General features: G+C 36.7%; 2 protein-coding genes and 2 non-coding genes across 4 annotated transcripts; 3 read left to right on the top strand and 1 right to left on the bottom strand.

Moving 5' to 3' along the window:
* The first annotated feature begins 8,641 nt into the window (after nt 1-8,641).
* On the top strand, nt 8,642-11,183 carry LOC136815662 (derlin-1-like). Its single transcript, XM_067072106.1, has 7 exons — nt 8,642-8,840; nt 9,007-9,118; nt 9,350-9,441; nt 9,599-9,694; nt 9,891-9,943; nt 10,149-10,259; nt 10,558-11,183. The coding sequence occupies exons 1-7, from the start codon at nt 8,682-8,684 to the stop codon at nt 10,685-10,687; spliced, it is 753 nt and encodes a 250-aa protein (XP_066928207.1). The 5' UTR covers nt 8,642-8,681; the 3' UTR covers nt 10,688-11,183.
* Nucleotides 11,184-11,749: 566 nt separating this feature from the next.
* On the top strand, nt 11,750-14,824 carry LOC136815661 (uncharacterized). The gene is made up of 2 exons (XM_067072105.1): nt 11,750-11,923; nt 12,561-14,824. The coding sequence occupies exon 2, from the start codon at nt 12,608-12,610 to the stop codon at nt 13,376-13,378; it is 771 nt and encodes a 256-aa protein (XP_066928206.1). The 5' UTR covers nt 11,750-11,923; nt 12,561-12,607; the 3' UTR covers nt 13,379-14,824.
* A 3,930-nt stretch (nt 14,825-18,754) lies between these two features.
* Nucleotides 18,755-18,826, bottom strand: Trnaw-cca (transfer RNA tryptophan (anticodon CCA)). Its single transcript has one exon. It is a non-coding gene; the product is annotated as a tRNA-Trp (tRNA).
* Nucleotides 18,827-18,988: 162 nt separating this feature from the next.
* Nucleotides 18,989-19,060, top strand: Trnaw-cca (transfer RNA tryptophan (anticodon CCA)). Its single transcript has one exon. It is a non-coding gene; the product is annotated as a tRNA-Trp (tRNA).
* The last annotated feature ends 412 nt before the right edge of the window (nt 19,061-19,472 follow it).

Genomic DNA, 19,472 nt, shown 5'->3' with positions numbered 1-19,472 from the left:
CTTTTTTTAAATTATCACACATATTTATATTGTAAATTGATTAACAAGAGGTTTTATTTTTTAGAGGTTTTTAATTTTAGTTTTTTCTATGAAAGGACTGGGAAAAGTTTTTCTGCATAATTTTGCGGAAAAACTGGGTTTTAGAGTACCTTAAGATTCTTCAAGTTTGATGCGCGTAAGTATACATCCATGTTAGAAAAAGCTGATTGATTTTGCTACCTATGACCTTGATGCATTCGTAGCAAGTTCATTATCAGCGATGTCTATCAATCTAAAACTCGACAAATTGGCCGAAGTCCTCTTATTCTCTTATACAAGGTGTTTTTGTATAAATAGATCTTTTTTTCTTTCTCATATAATCAAATAAATACACCTCTATGTCACAAACCTGATGGACCATAGCACCCCCTTCTCATCGTAAAAGTTGCTATTCTGAGCTTTAAATTGTAATTGAGCTGTAAAAATCGAAATCGAAATACCCATTAACACAATTCGAACATCTTTTATCTCAATTCATATTAAGTTCCCTTCATTTTCTGCCACTACCCTAAAGTCATCATCACAGTTTAGTGAAACAGTAGTGTGTCATTCTATTGTCATATGTTTATCCCCAAATTTTCAAGAACTTGAAACATTCTTGGGTGCTATGTGGTAATAGGTTGACCAATTAGCGTAAAAATGAAATGAAAAGTAAATGAAGTCATATATTTTTATATCACGATGTATGTAGAGATTTTTAGTTGATTCTTATGTAAAAAGACACTTTATAATCCTGGTTTGTGTGTGAACAAAGGTTAACATACAATGTAAATAAAACGTTCTTCTCAAATTGATTAATACTTTATTGTCCCTCTAATGATGACGTCTAAGCTAAATTAAAGGCTGAAACGCAAACTTGATCTTGATTAAAAGACTAAATTTCGAAATGCTATTTATGTTCAACGTTTTCATAAGAATACCTGAAGGAAAAGAAGTTGGTAAACATTGCCATAAATAGTCCTTTCCCGGGGGGGGGGTACTAGGGCAAAATGGGTTACGGGGATGCTCCGCTGGTCAGGGTACCTTTTTTAACCTCCACGAGTCCCAGGTAGGGTCGCAAAAACACCAAAATAGAAAAATCAGTCCCTCGTAGGGTGCCTATTTTTGGAAAATTTGGGGAAAAAGTAGAAAATTTTGACATTTCAGTCCCATTCAGGGTCAATTTTTTCGCAAATTTCGAGTCCCACGTAGGGTCCATTTTTCGAACCTCAGCGGAGCACCCCCGTCGGTCGACAAGGGTAGTACCCCCCCCCGGGAGTCCTTTTCAAGTTTTTGTCAAAATCTAATTGTTAACCCCTTGATTTGCGTCTAAAACACTTTTTTTTTTGGGAAAAATATCATTCATATTTTTCAAAATCTTGGAAAATAAATTAAAAGGAAGGAAAAAATTAAGCTTATCATTTCCTGTTTCGAAGTTCATGTTTTATACAGAGATGGTAGAAATTCTATGAAGTATAAGAGAATGAATCCTTTTTCCATCGGCATATGGCATTTAAGATTCAACTTATAAAAACTACATTTAAAAAGGGGCAATACCACGATTGCCATTTTTTAACAACTTAACACAAAGTTCTGCGAAAGCTTAATAAAGGTGTTAGAGTGATATCGTTTGCTTACTCATCAATTTTAATTTACAAGCTTTTTATTAACATTGGATTTACACGAATGTGGAGCAAGATTGATCAGAAAGAGGAAAAGAAAAACATTTTTCCTGATATGAAATATGTGTCTGATATGAAACGAGAACGCTTATGTAAAAATAAAATGTTGAGGTAAGTCTAAAAAGGATTAAAATTTTTATTAAGACCATAAATTAATTTTTACAAATTTTTCCCTTCAGGGTCCAAAGTCAATGAAAAGCTGTATTAAGTTGAATTTATCTTGAAACCCATATTTAATGTATTTTCATTGAATTTGTCAAGTCAAGTAAGTTACGGTCTTTCCAATTAAAAAAGGAAGAACGGAAGGAAGTTTTATGGCTCGCACATATCCGTGCTGACATCCCGCTGATCCCGTATATTAGCGAGTTTATGTATGTGTGTTTTTCAGCGACGGAGACGGTAAGGTTCTAATTTGAGTAGATCCTGACCAGCTGAGGACGACGGTAAATCAGCACTTTTACCGTCCTCGATTTTGCGGGGCGGAATTGCGGGTTTTTCCAAATCGCTTCAGTCACTCTACCGTCCTCAAAAGTGCAAATACATAAACTCGGTATTAAAGCACCCCCCCCAACGTTGAAGCCCTCCAAAAAAGAGTGACCGCGTAACGTGCCACGCGTACAGTTATTCTACCATCAGGTGCTTACAAAAGTTTTAATTCAAAAATGGTAGATGAATTTTTCAAAAATCAAAGCCTATCAACAAACGATTCGTCATCATCATAGTTTCTGCTGGACTGCTGGAGACTTCATGCAAAATTTCCTTCTTCTACAGGTCTTTATTTTGTACTTATTTTCCAGCTTGTTTGGTTGATTTTATAATTTTGCCCAAAATTGACAGCTTCAGTACAGTATTATATAAAAGTTTGTTTATAGCTAGCAACATAAAAAATTAATTGAAACTCTTGTGCGTTGTGGATGTTTTTATAAGAAATTGTGAGTGTTCAATCAAGTTTGATTATAATGGAATGGGCTATTCTATTTTTAATCCAGACAGGGGTATCAGCAAACCTTTTTCAGGGGGTCTGGAGAGATAGTTTAGGCTACAATCACAAATAACTTGTGTTCACTTGCTTCGTTTTTAGGTATAAAAAATGAGTAGGACAACCCTGCCCTGCCGATGCACCGGACTGTCCGGTGTTTTTGTTTGGTGTCGAAAAGTACCCTTTAATTACTGTGAGTGGTCCTAAATCTGACAGCCCTGCCTAAATCAGACCCCCCAAAAATAAACTGCTATGAAAAAAAATTCTATGTTTACAAACATTTAAGCAGACTAGCAAAAAGTTAATTCTTCTTTCAGAAAAAAGACTATAATTTGTTTACCTTTATTCTTGCAGCTTCCTAACATGCAAGCTCTCAAACATCACAAGTCAAATGAAATTATTTTGATTTCCTGTAGAAATATTATGCAATGAAAAATCTGGGGGTTAATAAATGAAGACTTTCTTTTCCGCACAAGATTTCTTTGCTTATAACGAATTATTACTTTTCAATATATTTGTTAAATACCGTGAGTGGTCCTAAATCCGACAGCCCTGCCTAAATCCGATGGGGTCTTTCAAAGATACAAACTAAAATAAAAACAAGTCTTTCGCTGTGACGCAACAAAGATACCAAAGTGCCAACTAAACTGAGAGATTTGATACATTGAACCAATTGAACCAAATAAAAATAAAAATAATTGCTTCTTATACAAAACATAATTTTTAATTGCAATATGTACAACAGCAGTAACAGCATCATAAAAAGATAAAAAGTAATTATTTTTTTACAATTCACACTTTTTAAATTACATTAGTTGGCATCTTGACATTACAGCCATCTTGTTAGATGTTTTGTTTCAAGAGCTCTTGCAATAGTTTATCGTTCAACTTGGAGAGGGAATGTTCGTAAACATAGAATTTTTTTCATAAGGCGGGCATCACAAATAACTTGTGTTCACGTCGTTTTTAGGTCTAAAAAACGAGTCGGTCGGTCGGCAAAACGTCGGAAAAATGGATTTTCAAACCATGAGTCGGGCGAAAATCAAATCTATCGGAAATTTGAAAAGCTACGCTAGAGTCACACCGAAAAACAAATAACTTTTATAAACTTACCTTCCCAAAACATTGAAGAAGCCTAGATACTAATCAAAGTAAATGAGAGAAAAGAGGAAAAAACCTTAAAATCAACCAGAATTTACAACATTTTTTCCAAAGCAAAAAGACGTACTTTTCTTGCCGCCATCTTGAATTTAAAATGAGAATTATATTCAGCCCCAGTTCACACAATAATTTTTTCATCCAATTAGATCGTGCGATTTTACTTTCACTTTCTCTAGTCCAATAAGACACGCGATTTGACTCACTTATAAAAATCCGAGGTTTTTCCGACTTTCCGACTCAGAAAAGTCGGAAAATTAGGAAAAATCATCAGCCGGTCGGAGGACGCGAACACAAGTTATTTGTGATGCCCGCCTAACAGTTATTTGGGGGTCGGAATTAGTCAGGTTTAATTACAAAAATTGATTCTACTTAGTTCTTTGTTTTCATTTCTAACCCCCGTCTCAAAAGAAGTCCCAGAATCCCTAGTCTACACAATAGACAGCTCCAGGCTTTTAGGCCTTACTCTTGGTCTATAGGCACTGCTATAGGCGGCCACTAGTGACCCCCACCGGGAATGGCTTGTTAATAGGATTAAAAATAATAGAAAACTTTCTCAAAAGATGTTTATCAACAGAGATTTCAAATAAAAGAATTTTTAAAACACAGCTGATTGGCTTAGGTTTCGAAACTCCCTATTGTTTCATTAAAACCTCAGTGCGCATGCGATTTATCCGGAGAATTTCAATATTCAAGAGCAGTGCTCATATCCCGAAGAGTAGGAGTTTAATGCTCAAAACGAAGGAAGATATGAGGTAGCCTACAGAATCCTGAGATATTGGCAGTCAGGCGTTCAAAACAAAGGCATTTTTATTTTCTTGCCCACTTGCGAATTTTTCTTTAAAATAGGTATTTAAAATATGAAATTTAAAAATGATAGCATAAAACCTTATTTTCTACCGTATAGTCTTTCTTCTAAAATGAAAAAACAAAATACACTAGATAAATAAAAAAATTACGAGTGCTATCAAGCCACCAAAAATGAACTTTCATTCGTCGCACGTCATCGAATTGTTGTATACGTCACGATCTATTGTCAACCATTGTTCAATCCCGTAAGTGATTGAAGTGCCATCAGTAATAATCTGAGAAAAGAACAATAACATTATCACATCACACAAATAAATAATGCTTGGAAAGTCTGTGAGGACAACACGCTGTCTTAACATTTTCCCCTTGCAAGTTTTGGGGGAAAACAAAAGTACTCTATATTTTACGTATGGGGAAGTGTAAGAAAGATTTACAAAATAGAAAAGTTTTGTTTTGGGGTAAAAAATCAGTATTGTGAATTTAATCAAGTTTCTAATTTGCTATTATTCTACAGAGCCAAATAAAGATTTTTTCTATTGTTCTTGCTCGATTGCCTCTTAGGATAAGTTCCGTAGGTATGAGGGTATCGAGGCAAAATGTAACGAATTTGCGGGAAAACAAAATTTAACATTCTCTAGGCTGCCAAGTTGAACAATAAACTATTGCAAGAACTCTCGAAACAAAACATCTAACAAGATGACTATCAATGTACTTTCAGGCGTACAAACTTTCGCAAGCAGAAACTTTCGTGAGGTCGAAAAATCACAAAATTCACGACATTTACTTTTGCAAATTTGAGGAAAAAATGTTTTTCGCTAGCATAAACTTTCGCAAATCGTAGGATAAAAATGAGAATTTTCGAGAAAAAAATTGCCTTAAAAGTGAAAGATATTCCTTAAATCCGCTAAAGACCGTTGCTAAAGGATAATAATATGCCGAGAATTTGATATTTATTACGATTTTGGGGTTTTTATATATATTTCAAACTTTTTTAAGAATTTTTCACGAGCATAAACTTTTGCAAATTGCCCTGTTTAGAATTTTCAAAGACATTTACTTTCGCAAAAAAGGCCAAAATTTGCAAAATTTCTGCTCGCGAAAGTTTGTACGCCTAAAGTATGTCACAAAGAGTGATATTTCAATCGCACGGAAGCGCCTCAAAACAAAAAATATATTACAGAGTTTTGTCTCGTTTACTTACCCAAACACTTCAATCTCTCGTAGGCTTTGGGGTCAAGACTAGAACCCCCAATACGAGACATTTGCCTGACTGAAAAAAAATCATCATTCGCCAATTTTGTTAATTGTCAGAATCGTTTACTCACTGGAAATACGCAACTTTATGAAGTTTCATTTTTTTCTCGGTTGTGCTTCATTTTAAAAATAACGAAGATGAAAAGTTACCATCAATCCCGCAAGTAAAAGAAGGTATTCCGACTAGTCTATGAAAAGTGCGCTTGCGCGACGAATATAATATCTCACAAATTAATATATGCATAAAACTGACGAAATCATTTCTTTTTTATGCTTAGGTGACGTCACCATAAATCCTGACTTGACAATGGAGAACCAAATTTGGCAATGCATAATTATTACAAGTGGCCGAGAAAGTTAGTGTGACGCAAAAATTGCGCGATAAACAAAGTGGTAGAAAAACGCCCACTGAAAATTGAAACTAGGAATTTATTGAATATTTCAAAATATAAAACGTTTTGTTTTTTGTAATTATTATAAATTCATAGTTTTTAAATATTATTTTTTGAAAGTCAAAGGACAATTAAAGTGAATTTAAGATGATTGGGTGGATATTGGGTGGACGGGCGTTTTTCAAGTTCCTAGATCGGAAGTTAGACGCAAGTATAAAAGACGGGGGCGTTGTAATATTAACTCATTATTTTTATGTACTCTTCTTAGCACGTCACAGATTGTTGAAATGTAAGAAATGTGAAGTTGGGTTTTTTTCTGAAAAAAAAACTTTAACGATGTAGTCACTAAAATACTAATTAGCATGCTTTCAAAGAAGATACCTAAATCAAAACAAGATTTTGTACGCAAGGAATTTTTTAGTATATATTTTTACCATGAGCCGAAAAAAAAAAAAAAAAAGTTTCCTTTTGAATTTAATGTGACCACCATACTGGCCATCACTGCATGCAGCCTCCTAGCGCCTAGAGCGTGTGTTTTTTATAAATAAGGAGGGGGAAACCAGGCTAAGTGCACAAATAATTTTTATCACATAACTTGAAGGGTAATAAATTTTAATGATGGACACAAGAAAGTTACAAGAAAGTTTGCATGCGTTTCTTGTGTTGTGTAAAATTGCTTACAATTTGGCTGCATTTTTAGTTGAAAGGATTGCAATGTTTACTGAACTTCTAGTTTGATAGATGAACTTGTTTGATAGAATGATACCAAGAATTTCATTCAAGGTTTTTTTTGATTATTTTACAGATCCTGTGTTAAAGATACGGTACTAGCTTAGTTGCAAACAAACTCGGTAAAAACATGCTGGCCTTTGCCAAAGACTTTTCGTATTCCCAAGGAAATAAAAATATTTTGTTGTCAAAGGCAAAAATAATAACATCTACGTTATTCCCAAGACGAATTAAAAATGACAATTTCTCTTTATTTTATCAAAACAATTAGAAACATCAAATTGTTGTTATGATTGCGAGAGAAAATACTAGAATCTGAATTGATGTGATAAAACGAGCCGCAACAAGCGTTATTTGCAATCAGGCGTTTGTATAAGTGTAGTACCGTGACTGTAGTGCAGTGGTAGAGCATCCGGCTACAGTGCGCAAGGTTGTGGGTTCAACCCCCAGCCGGGTCATACCAAAGATTCCCAAAATGGTACTTGATGCCTTTCTGCTTGTTCCTCAGCAATTAAGAGAAGAATCAAGCTGGTAAGTGGAGCAATCCAGGCAGAAAGAGTGGCACCCTCCTCTACCTTCAGGTAGACAGCTATCGAAAGCGGAGCCTTCAGTTCGCCTCCGACTGCGGTCGCAGACTTACTTACTATAAGTGTAGTGAAAACTCGTTGAACGGAGGTTAGACATCACATCTGACACTCTGGCTATACAATCTCGAAAGAAGAAGATAACGATACCAGATCATTTACACTTGGAATGTCATTGAAGGCAATGTACCAAACTATAATTTTGATGATCAAATGGGACGCATCTTTTGTCGTTCAAGTTAGAGATTGGGCAGAATTTGTAATCTCAAACCTGTCAATACTAGTAGAGGACATTTTGTAAAATCGCTATAGGTGATTTCAGTACCTAACTCGAGATATTGAGCTTCAAAAAGTGCAAAAACTGGACAAAACAGCTGTTTCTGGCTGAAAAACACTGTTTTTAAGGGTTGATATCTCGAGTTAGGTACTGAAATCACCTATACTTGCAATATATCTCTAATTTCAATTTTTTGAGAGCTTTCCAAAAATATAAAACAGGTCTTCGTTTTCTCAAGCTAAAATTTCATTAATTTTTGACCCTAAGACTTTTGCCTGAAACAGTCATATTTGTCCGAAAATCACACTAAAGTGTCCCAAAGTCACACCAAAGTGTCCGAAAAAAAATTGAAACCTAAGTTGTTTTGATTCCCCTACCCCTAAGCTTTCCAAAATTGTATAACAAGTGCTTTGACCAAAACAATCGAGCGACCTCAAACAAATTTCCCCCTACTATACCAAACATAAAAACATATGGAAGGGATGTCTTTCACAGAAGTTTGTTTAACTCGCCCCCCAGAAGTATAAGAGACATGACGAATTGCTTAAAAGACCTCTTCAAAAAATATTTAGACATCTTCCTAGCAACTGTATACCAGACGAGCCACTGCTTGCCAACTATTCCCACCTTAGGCAAGCTGACTCAAATACATATTGTTGGAAATGTCCAAGCATCAGACTTTACACGTTATTTTTGACAATAAAAAGTGTTTTTCAAACATTTTCTTTGTAATTTACAGTAACTAAAGCTGACCTGTGTTAATGACTCTTTTTTCTTGCTTTAGTGATAAAATAAAAAATGGCAGAAAATGACATAGGCGACTGGTTTCGAAATATCCCAATAATTTCAAGATGGTGGTTCACTTTATCCATCATGTTTCCTTTGCTTGGTCGCATTGGACTCTTACACCCTTACTATATGGTTCTCAGTTTTCAATTGATTTTTTACAAGTTTCAGGTTTGTATGAAATGATTTCTTTTTAGCTAAAAGCTCATTAGAGTTGTTGGGAATTTTTTTATTTGAACTAAAACGTATTATTTGCTGATTTACTTGATGATAAACTTATGTGTATTTTTATTAGAATTAATATTATTTTTAGAATTTAACCTCTTATCTCTTTCAGATCTGGCGATTGTTCACTTGCATTGTCTTCTTTCCACTTAGCCCACAAACGGGTTTCCATTATCTGATCAATTTATACTTCTTGTACAGTTATTCCACCAGGTTAGAAACAGGTAAGTGAAAAAGTCTAACTTGCACTAAAATGTTTTGAAAACACGTATTCAAATTTTTATTTTAAAGTAGGCTTATCACTTGTTCACTCGAACACTTGTTCAATACCATTTCCAAATTTTCCAGATGATGGTTTCAGGGGCATAATAGACCAAGTCGTTTTATTATCGATGTATCGATGCAGTTACAAATAATACTAAGAACTACTTACAAGTTAAAAATTAATTCTTTAGGAGTGTTTGATGGTCGGCCAGCAGACTATTTGTTTTTATTGATCTTCAATTCCATTGCATTGATTCTTCTTGGATTTGCCATGAATTTAATGGTAAGATTTACACATTTGTTTGTTGGCTTCTTTTTACCTTTCGTTTTTGCCCAAAGCCTATAACTATCAATAACTAGCTAACTTTCCAATCGTTACTGCAATATTCTTCCCTTCAAGAACATTGGAAATTGTATCTTAATTATTTTATAACCAATAGTTTTTGATGGACGCAATCATCCTAAGTGTGTTATACATCTGGTGTCAACTGAACAAAGATCAAATCGTTTCATTTTGGTTTGGTACTCAATTCAAGGTAAGTTTGGTTAAAAATGACCTATAAATTAATTTAAGGCTGTTTTATCACTTCAATATTCAGTCAAACATTCTTGAATTAAAGATCTATTTTACCTTGAAGTGGTCTCAACCTTATTAAATTCAAATCGGCTCAAAATACAAACAATACTTAAGATTGATTCAGATTTAATTTACTTAATTCTCTTCCGTTTTAGGCCATGTACCTTCCATGGGTGTTGGCTGCTTTCAACATGATCTTAGGACAAGGGTAAATACTGTGAAACAAATTGTTTTGATTTCTCTGTTTTTATTTACAAATTGTTCTATTGAGTCGATATATACAGAGTATGTTGGACTTTTGCTGCTATGAAATGTTAATAAACAGGATTTAACTTTATAAACCATAGTAATAAGTGATTTTGGTAATTGGTAAGGTAATCTTTAATCTCGAACACATTTATTGTCTATTACAGCGGATTGATGGAAATAATTGGTATCTTTGTTGGACACATGTACTTCTTCTTGATGTTCAAGTATCCTCAAGATTTTGGTGGCCGAAGATTTTTGACCACTCCTGCTTTCTTGTAAGCATATAAACAAGTTGTTGATCGATTAGTGCATGAATAGTCAAAACAGTGTTGCTTGGGTTAAGGAAAAATTATTTTCGATTCCGAAATGACCTCCTTCTTATAAAAAAGAAAGGCTTTTAAATTCTTCATAGATGTGATTGGCTCTCTGTATTGATACTAAGAAATTACTAACAAGCAGCACGTTCTTTGGTCTACTGATCAAAATTTTGCGAACATTTTCACCTCAAAGCTTTTCAGCTCCTATATCTTTATAATTAAAAAATTTCATCACATTGGTCACAATTTTTCTTAGATACAATTATTTACCAAACCGAAGAGGTGGCGTTGCTGGATTTGGTCAAGCACCTGCATCCAGACGTGATAATTCCAATCGTGGTGCAAATGCTTTCGGAGGTTCCGGCAACCGACTTGGCGATGATTAATATTTGGTTCATGTCATGTTCCTGTCAAACATTCATCAAGAGCCTCCGAGTTGTTTCGTTGATATATTCTTACAGGGATTTATTTTATGAAAAATTAATTATAACTTTTTACTAGGTAATTCCATATTACATGATTTCCATATTACATGATCGTCGCCCGCTAACTATCCTTGGTGACGGATCACATAATAAGAACGAGCACTTTCGTCGGACATGAATTGCTAAAGTCATATTATCTAAAATATAATTCTATGAAAAATATTATTGTTGATATTTTGAAGTCAATAAAATGCTGCTTCTTTCCAATGTCGAAAAAGTTTTTTTGCAGAAAAAATAAACTTTGGAATCTTTTATTTAAAATGCTTAGTGCATATTTTGAATATTTGAGGTGCAGTTAGGTTAAATTAAGTTTTCGTACTTTTTATGTGTTATCCTCTTTATTTATACACAATATATATGAAATACCTGAATATACATAAAAACTGGTGCTAGAAAATTTCCTGAACTTTTTGTCGAACTCTTGTATATTCATGATAAGCACCACTGCAATGACTTAACGAAATTATGCAACTTTTCTGTTTTTGAGTTGATTCCACCCAATACGTCACTTTTTCTATTATTAAGTGACGTATTGGGTGGAAAAAAAAGTTCTCACAAGACTCTCCAGTGGTGCATATCATGAATTATATTTGTAACCATTGGTTATGGTTTTTTGATTTATGTGATGTTGGAATTGTCATATTTTGACCGAACCTTGTTATATTCTTTTCTAATCCTGAATTGCCCTTGCAAATTATTTTTGAACAAGACTCGTGAATATTTAAAAAGGGTAGTACGCAATTGTTTTCATTTAATCTTATTAAATGACAACGTGGTCTGTTATTTGATCTAAGTGACCACCTTATGTTGAGTGACTTTTTACCAACTGTTCAAATTAATTACTGGTACTAATCTTCGTTTAAAACCCTTCTTTTCTTTATTGAGCAAAAGTCAGTCTATCATAATAAATAAATTGCACCTTTACTAACCAACCTTTACTAATGTTCATTTTTTTACAGAAAGAAATAAAACAAAATAAATAAAAAACAAAGAAGTGCAGACGTCAGTGCAGACGAGTTACACCACTGAATCCGTAACATTCCAATCGTTTCAAGATAGTGGTTTGGCTTGATCAATTTTGTCTCTTAGATTAAACAATGTTGCCACTTTGACCGTTTTGGTTCAAGCTTTGATCAGGTTGGCTTCTATTATTATTTAAAGACAGACATTTTAGGAGCTTTTATAAATCAGTAAATGCAAAAAATAAAGGATCTATCAAAGTAGATAAATACTGCATTTTACGTACTTTTTCTTTTAGGGGTGTAAAAAAGCAGGTGGTACTCCAGAGGAAATATCTTGAGTTGATCTTTATTACGTAAAGTTTCATTGGTGAAATCTTTGTGATTTTCCGTACGACAATAAATGTTGCATTTTTGTCAAAAGGTCTGAAAAATAGGAGGGGTGCATTGAAAAGCTTTTTTCTAAAGGTTTCATCTTGACCCTTGGCACCTGACGTCATAAAAACCATTTTCATGAAATTCCCATGCACGGCGTCTATTTTTCTCTAAACCACGTGTTACCAACCCGTCCAGGATCAGTAATTTTTACCACTTGCACCAACCATTAGTGGTCTACTCCGCCTAAATTAGCTGTTCTTTGACAACTAGTTGTTTTTGACAAAATTGAAATAAGACTGTCTATAAAGATCCTAACCCGGGACCATCGGGTGTTAGTCAATGTACTTTCTTTGCCAGGTAAACGGCTGACGACTGCTAGGTTCACTATGAAAAGGTCCTTCGTTCTTTAATACATTATACCTCTTCTTACCTTTTAGCAAATACGAAATAAATCAATATTGAAAAATTAAGAGAAGTATAAATTATGAACCAACATGAACGAAAAAGCCGACGTCACGCGCAACAACCACACGATGACGTCACCACAGAACAAATTGCAGAAGACCAGGAAACACCAATCGATTACTTGAGTCGTAACAACCACACCACCCTCATCAAAGATGCTGTTAAAGTCTTGTTAGCTAACCGCCCCGATGACCCTTTACAATTCTTAGTCGATTTCTTTGCCCCTAAAACACAAACGACCATCATTGAGAAAGCTTATGATAAATTGTGCTGGACTGATTACTCAATGCCGGTGTATCAGAGAAATGTTCTCGAAGTTTACGATCAATTAACGGCCATGAAAAATGAGGATACTCATTTGAAAGGTCTGCTCGGTATTCGGTTTAACGAACTTTTAGAGAAACTCGCTAACGATCTCCCAGAAGTCTTTGCAGAGGGGGTTTACCTGCGTGTGAAAACGAGGCAGGATCAAGTGATATCTTTTCGCCGTTTTTATCACAGTATTTTGTTGATGCATGTTTTAAAAGATTTTGTCTCGCTTATCAAAGCAATGCACAAAGATTTAGATGTCCAAGACTTTGGGAAAGTGAGTCAAAAGCTGTGTTCGCTGGTTGTTGAGCGGTTATTTGAATCCTTTAACAGTGAATCAACCACTCTTGGTAATGACAGATTGTTTGCCAGCACCTTTCTTGAGAATGCAGAATCCACTTTGATGAATGAAAAAGAATCTTTGAGCGAACAAGATTTCGTGAAACTTTGCATAGATAAATTTTTGGATTATGTCGAGTAAGAAGAGGCCTGCGATAATTATGTGGTGATGTATTTGTTCTTTTATTTTCTCATTATTTCACCAGCCAATAGATCTGGTTTTCCTGGGACTTTCCGAAAAAAATATTGGGGCTAACTCAGCTTTTGACGGTCATTCTAACCTCACTCGTGAACCATGCACAGTGTGTTTAATCTTTTATTTTATTTTATTTTTAGAGCTGATAGAGTGACGTTTCCCTTCCCTCATGTTGGGCCTGGAGGGTACTGCTAGCTCTTAAACAAAGTGATAAACACGGGACATTGACTTTATTACCATGATATTAATTTTGTTAAGGAAATGTCTTCACGTTGACCTTTCTTTTTTCAATCATTTGGTAGACAAACATCTTTACACCTTTATACTTCACTCCATCCTGAGTAACAATCTACATTCTAGGCTGATTTGAAGGACTGATCAGTTGCTGCACCAAAGTTGTTGCGTTTTGTTTCTAGTACATTAGAGGGTTTTTCTTTCTTCTTAACACATCAATTCTGTTGCGGTGCTCTCAATCGTTCAACTTCGAAAGTCTTTTTCATATAATGCCGTCTTTCTTATTCTATTCTGACCCCTTCAGTTAAAAAAAATATACAGGATACCAGAATATCTTATACTGCATAATTATATGCCTCCCTCTAATCTTACCACAAACAGTCTTGGCTTCAGGTTGAGAATCTCTAGCGATTATTTGCTGCTCATAACCCACACTTCGGGTTGACACCTTTCCTTCTTACTAAAATATAAACCAAGTCTGAGTGGAAAAAGAGCTCAGCCACTTTAAACACACAAAGCACGCAACAACTGCTCATGTGCTTATCTGATATATCTGATATTTCGATGGTTATCTGACATTCTGGTGGCGTATTGGCGGTCACCGCGCTTAATTCTATACATATTATTAATATTCTTGACATAATCTTTTATACGGAAACACCCGAAGAACACTGGGCATTTGCCACCAGTACCACTCTAGTACCATCTTGTCTGGCCTTGATGTGAATGTCTGAAGTCCTCTGCAAGAAGGCCTTTCCTGACACTTTCTATGCCACTAGACCACTGACTTATATATCCCTGGACCAAGCTACATCTGCCATCTTTGATCGAAGTATTTTTTTGAATTGGTACCCGTAAAGAAGCCATTGCAGTGTTAAAAATTGACGTCTAACGGCGCTACATCATCAAAAGTTTTTGAGGGGAAGTAGGTCTAGCGCTCTCGATGCATTTACACCGCTATTGAGTAGTGCTGCCATTAGGGTACCACTTTTCAAAAAACTCCAATCAAAGATTTTGCTTGGCCGGGATTGAGAAGCTTGGTCTAGGGTATATAAAGGTCAGTGCACTAGACCCAACGTTTGGTTCTCTATCAAAGGATGTTCTTACCCCTTGGAGTTCATTAACAAAAATGGCCTTGGGCCTATTAGAATTGGGTTTGCTACGAGTCTGCTAAATCGCGTGCCACGCGTGCCAGCGTGCCATCGGTTTTTAGGCGTGCCAGCGTGCCATGCGTGCCATGCGTGCCTTCGTGCCAACTGTCTTGGCGTGCCAACGTGCCAGCGTGCCAACTGTCTCGGCGTGCCAACGTGCTAGCGTGCCAACGTGTCTTGGCGTGCCAGCGTGCCTACGTGCCATCCAAATTTCGACGTGCCATCCAAATTCCGGCGTGCCATCCAAATTTTGGCGTGCCATCCAAATTTTGGCGTGCCATCCAAATTTTGGCGTGCCATCCAAATTTTGGCGTGCCATCCAAATTTTGGCGTGCCATCCAAATTTTGGCGTGCCATCCTTATTCCGGCGTGCCATCCAAGTTTTGGCGTGCCATCTAAGTTTTGGCGTGCCATCCAAATTTTGGCGTGCCATCCAAATTTTGGCGTGCCAACCAAATTTTGGCGTGCCATCCTTATTCCGGCGTGCCATCCAAGTTTTGGCGTTCCAACCAAATTCCGGCGTGCCAACCAAATTCCGGCGTGCCATCCAAGTTTTGGCGTGACAACCAAATTTTGCGTACTTTTTCAAATTTTCAGAGTCTTTATTGGTTTATTTTCCATGAAACATTAATTGTTAGGCGATATTTTGAAATATACACTTACTACGGTCTCTTACACGGGTACGGTACGGCAAGTGAGCGGAGTAAGAAAAAGAAAAAGTCAAGAAAAATGATGACTTCTGAAAATTACTTTAGCCCTTGGACAACTATTTAACTAAGCTCCTTGTTTTTGGCTACAGCTCCTGACCACTTGATTTAAAAAGGCAAAAACGGTAACCGTAAACTCATGAGCCTTTTGGCCATTTTGAAGTTTGAGGTTTTCAAAAAAAAAAAATTCTAGAAAAAAACTTTTTCAAAAGGTTTCAGAATGAAAAGCTTTTTCAATTTTTTAGAACAGTAGCGTAGACAGGGGTGAAGAAAGATCTGCGTATGAGAGTAGACTTTAACGTCAAAGCAGTTACCTATTCGTGACATAGAAACATCATTACTATGTCGTTTAATCTACTCTCGGATACCTAAAAGCCGGGCCGCTATAATTAATTTTTCGAAAATTTTCCATCCAGGATATTTTTATTCCACCCCCCCCCTCGTATATTAAGTTTTGACATCTTTTCCAACCCCCGGTAGGTACCTGAAAGTAAGCCAATGTTGCTTCATCCTTGTTTACTCTATTGTACAAGACTCCAAACTGCTCAAAACGACTGAAAATGACATAACATCTGGAGGTAGTTTATATTAACGTTGTTTGGAGCATTTAAGATACACGCTTTTTTATATAAGAATATCTTCTATAAGAATAACAGGATGAAACTCAAAAGTCCAAAACTCTCAATATGATTATTTCTCATGTTTGTAAAATATTCAAGTCCAAAAAAGTAAGAACATGTTAAGAGTAATTCACCCTCAATTTTGGCAATTTCTTAAGAATACTTGACCGTCATCCAAAAGAACACTACACGTTTTTTTATTTATAAGCATAACGCGTATAAGCATAACAAAGCTGGGATTCTGGCTCGAATACAATGGATTTATTGTTTTAGAACAATAGAAAATTAAGCATATCAAGCATGTGTCCAGCCTCAGCTTAAATTACCATATGCTCAAGAAAAAAGCATAACGCTAAGTATCTAAACATATATTATATATACAGTAAAGCTGAAAATGAGATTTTGCTTTGTCAAGAAAATGACAGGTAGACTGCTGCCTTACGCGTGGAAGAAACACGTGTATCTCCTCCAAAACTTTTAAAGTTATGTAATGCTCTGTTCATATAAAAATGAAATTAATAAAATAATAATAAAAGTACTACAATTTTCATATCTCTAAAACAGCTCTCTTGGAGCATTTAATGTTTTCATTGCATGACAATCTATATCCATTTGCACCGCCAGCATCCTATTGAGCATGAGAAAACATCTTGTTGTAAATTGGTGTATACACCTCATATTTTGTGATAATGCCATTATTTACATAATTTAAGTGTCATTACATAAAATAACCTTGAAAATGCTTTCCCACTAATTTTGAGGGAGTCCATATTGGGGTCCACAATGGGGTCCATATTGGGGGGGTCCAAGTTGTGTCATCTTCTTCCCCAAGCTTTACCGAAATTTCGGTAAAAATTCGGACGAGCACGCCGAAATTTGAATGGCACGCCAAAATTCGGATGGCACGCCGAAATTCGGATGGCACGTCAAAATTCGGATGGCACGCCGAAATTTGAATGGCACGCCAAAATTCAGATGGCACGCCGAAATTCGGATGGCACGCCAAAATTCGTATGGCACGCCGAAATTCGGATGGCACGCCGAAATTCGGATGGCACGCCAAAATTCGGATGGCACGCCAAAATTCGTATGGCACGCCGAAATTCGTATGGCACGCCGAAATTCGGATGGCACGCCGAAGTTTTAATGGCACGCCAAATTTGGATGGCACGCTGGCACGTTGGCACGCTGGCACGTTGGCACGCCAAGGCACGTTGGCACGCTGGCACGTTGGCACGCCATGGCACGTTGGCACGCTGGCACGTTGGCACGCCAAGGCACGTTGGCACGCAGGCACGCATGGCACGTAGGTACGCTGGCACGCATAGCACGCTGGCACGCGTGGCACGCGATTTAGCAGACTCGTTTGCTACGCACAACTCCAAAATCTGGTTGTATCACGATTGAGCTGGCCAATGTGGGGTCACCAAAATTTGAGTTGCTTGTTCTGACTTTAGTTTTGAAGGTGTTTTCCCTATGAGACAAACGGTTGGACCTTGGTCTTTCCAATTCAATCTACTGCTTGACTCATTGGATCTGGCTTTCGTCTAGTTGCCATTCGCTAGAATCGTGGAAATTTCTGGATTCCCAATCTGCCACAAAGTTGTAAATCCCTGGAAGGTGTTCTGCTGTAATCATGATCCCTTGGTTCAGTGCTAATTCCCATATCTCTTTGGACAATGAAACCATCTCCTAATTCCTTGTCCCGCCCATATTTACAAGGTATGCTACCCATGCTAGGGCTGATATGTTGTCCGTTTGAAAGTGGACATTCTTCAATGTGAATATTTTGTACTAAGTTAACAAGGCAAGGTGAATGGCTTCCATATCTGTCTCCTTTTCTCTAGAAGAGTCTAGCGCCCCCTGTCCTTTGGTTCTAACAAAAAGCTCAAAAGGCTTCTGTCTGGTTCACTATTTTTCTGGAGGGTTTCAACAGGGACCTTCCTTTAGATTGATCATTCATCATTCCAGCTCCTGCACACTGTTTTCGTTCAGAGCTGGGAAATCTGACTCTGTTTGGTCATCTGGATATACTGATGTTGAAGTTATCGCATCTGAAGAAAAGTCGAAAGAACAGCCTGAGCTGAGATTGTCTACTTTCACCTTTGGCAGTGTCAGGGGCATTTCCACAGAGTCCACTCTTCTGACATGGGGTCAGAACAGATTTCTTTAAATTTATGGCAAATCCCAGGTGCTGAATATTTTCGAAAATTATGGTCAAGTTCTACCTCTCCTCTCCGACGTCGTTCTTCCGTTAACTCCTTGAAGTGCTCGTCCATTTTTGGCGCCTTGCACAAAAAGTTCTTAAGTATTGTTCTTGTCTTTAAGCTATTTCTCTTTCGACTCACAGCAGGGTTTTCGAAAAGTGTTTCTCAAAAAGTAGAAATAAAGGACAATAAGGGAAATGTGTATTCTCTTCACCGTTTGTTATTCATTTCCTAGTGAATTTGACTGGATGTTATCACAACTTTAGTCTATAACTACTAACCTCCTCCCTTAATAAATTGAAAGCCTTTAATGCAGTGGTATTGTAGAAAACGACGAATGAGGCTCTTGAGTTATGGATGAAACCTGGTTATGGTTCATGATGAAATGAAAAAATAGACACAGTGACCCGGACGTGATTTGAACACGCAACCTTCTGATCTGGAGTCAGACGCGCTACCATTGCGCCACCAAGCCACACTTCTTTTTATAGGTCTCTCTGTTTAAATTATTAACATGTTGTTGCTATGGTTTCTCATGAAATCTGTTACCATGGGGGCATTTGATTGACAGCTTCATTAAATACGAAACCACAAAATAACGATTAATAGCTAAAGGCAATGCTAGAGGAAGAATCGTGGCTTGGTGGCGCAATGGTAGCGCGTCTGACTCCAGATCAGAAGGTTGCGTGTTCAAATCACGTCCGGGTCACTGCGTCTTTTGTTTATTTCATCGGGCAATCTAAATTAACCCGACCTCGACCCCCGACCCTCGTCTTTTTCCAAGGGGAGGAAAGGCCTTTTTTCAGGGTCAGGGTCGCGGTCGAGGTCGGGTTAGTATTAGATTGCCATTTCATCGTGAACCAAGAGCGAGCGTGCCAATTTTTTCTTTTTGACGGTACGATAGGGACGTTCGGTAGTCTAGCAATAGCAAGCTAGACGACTAATTCAGATATAGTAGAAATAAAACAAAAAGTAACTGAGGGAACAAATTCTAGTTTATACAAACTAATATTATCCCGTAACAATTATCGCATTATCATATAACGCCTATACTACTGTATTAAACGCATTATAAACGACTCCAGTCTAGATGTTCGGATGTTTTTCATCGCGAGGCATAG

This window comes from Clytia hemisphaerica, unplaced genomic scaffold (genome assembly GCF_902728285.1).
Source record: "Clytia hemisphaerica strain Z4C2 unplaced genomic scaffold, Clytia hemisphaerica genome assembly, whole genome shotgun sequence".
Classification (NCBI taxonomy): Eukaryota; Metazoa; Cnidaria; class Hydrozoa; order Leptothecata; family Clytiidae; genus Clytia; species Clytia hemisphaerica.
The sequence above is the reverse complement of the archived record's forward strand: the minus strand, read 5'-3'. Positions and strand labels throughout refer to the sequence as shown.

Bases quoted from the DNA above. Each gene is read 5' to 3' on its own strand.
- LOC136815662 (XM_067072106.1), top strand. From the start codon at position 8,682: ATGGCAGAAAATGACATAGGCGACTGGTTTCGAAATATCCCAATAATT. The intron at 9,119-9,349 runs GTAAGTGAAAAA...TTAATTCTTTAG, and splicing joins TTCCACCAGGTTAGAAACAG to GAGTGTTTGATGGTCGGCCA. The intron at 9,442-9,598 runs GTAAGATTTACA...TATAACCAATAG, and splicing joins GATTTGCCATGAATTTAATG to TTTTTGATGGACGCAATCAT.
- LOC136815661 (XM_067072105.1), top strand. From the start codon at position 12,608: ATGAACCAACATGAACGAAAAAGCCGACGTCACGCGCAACAACCACAC.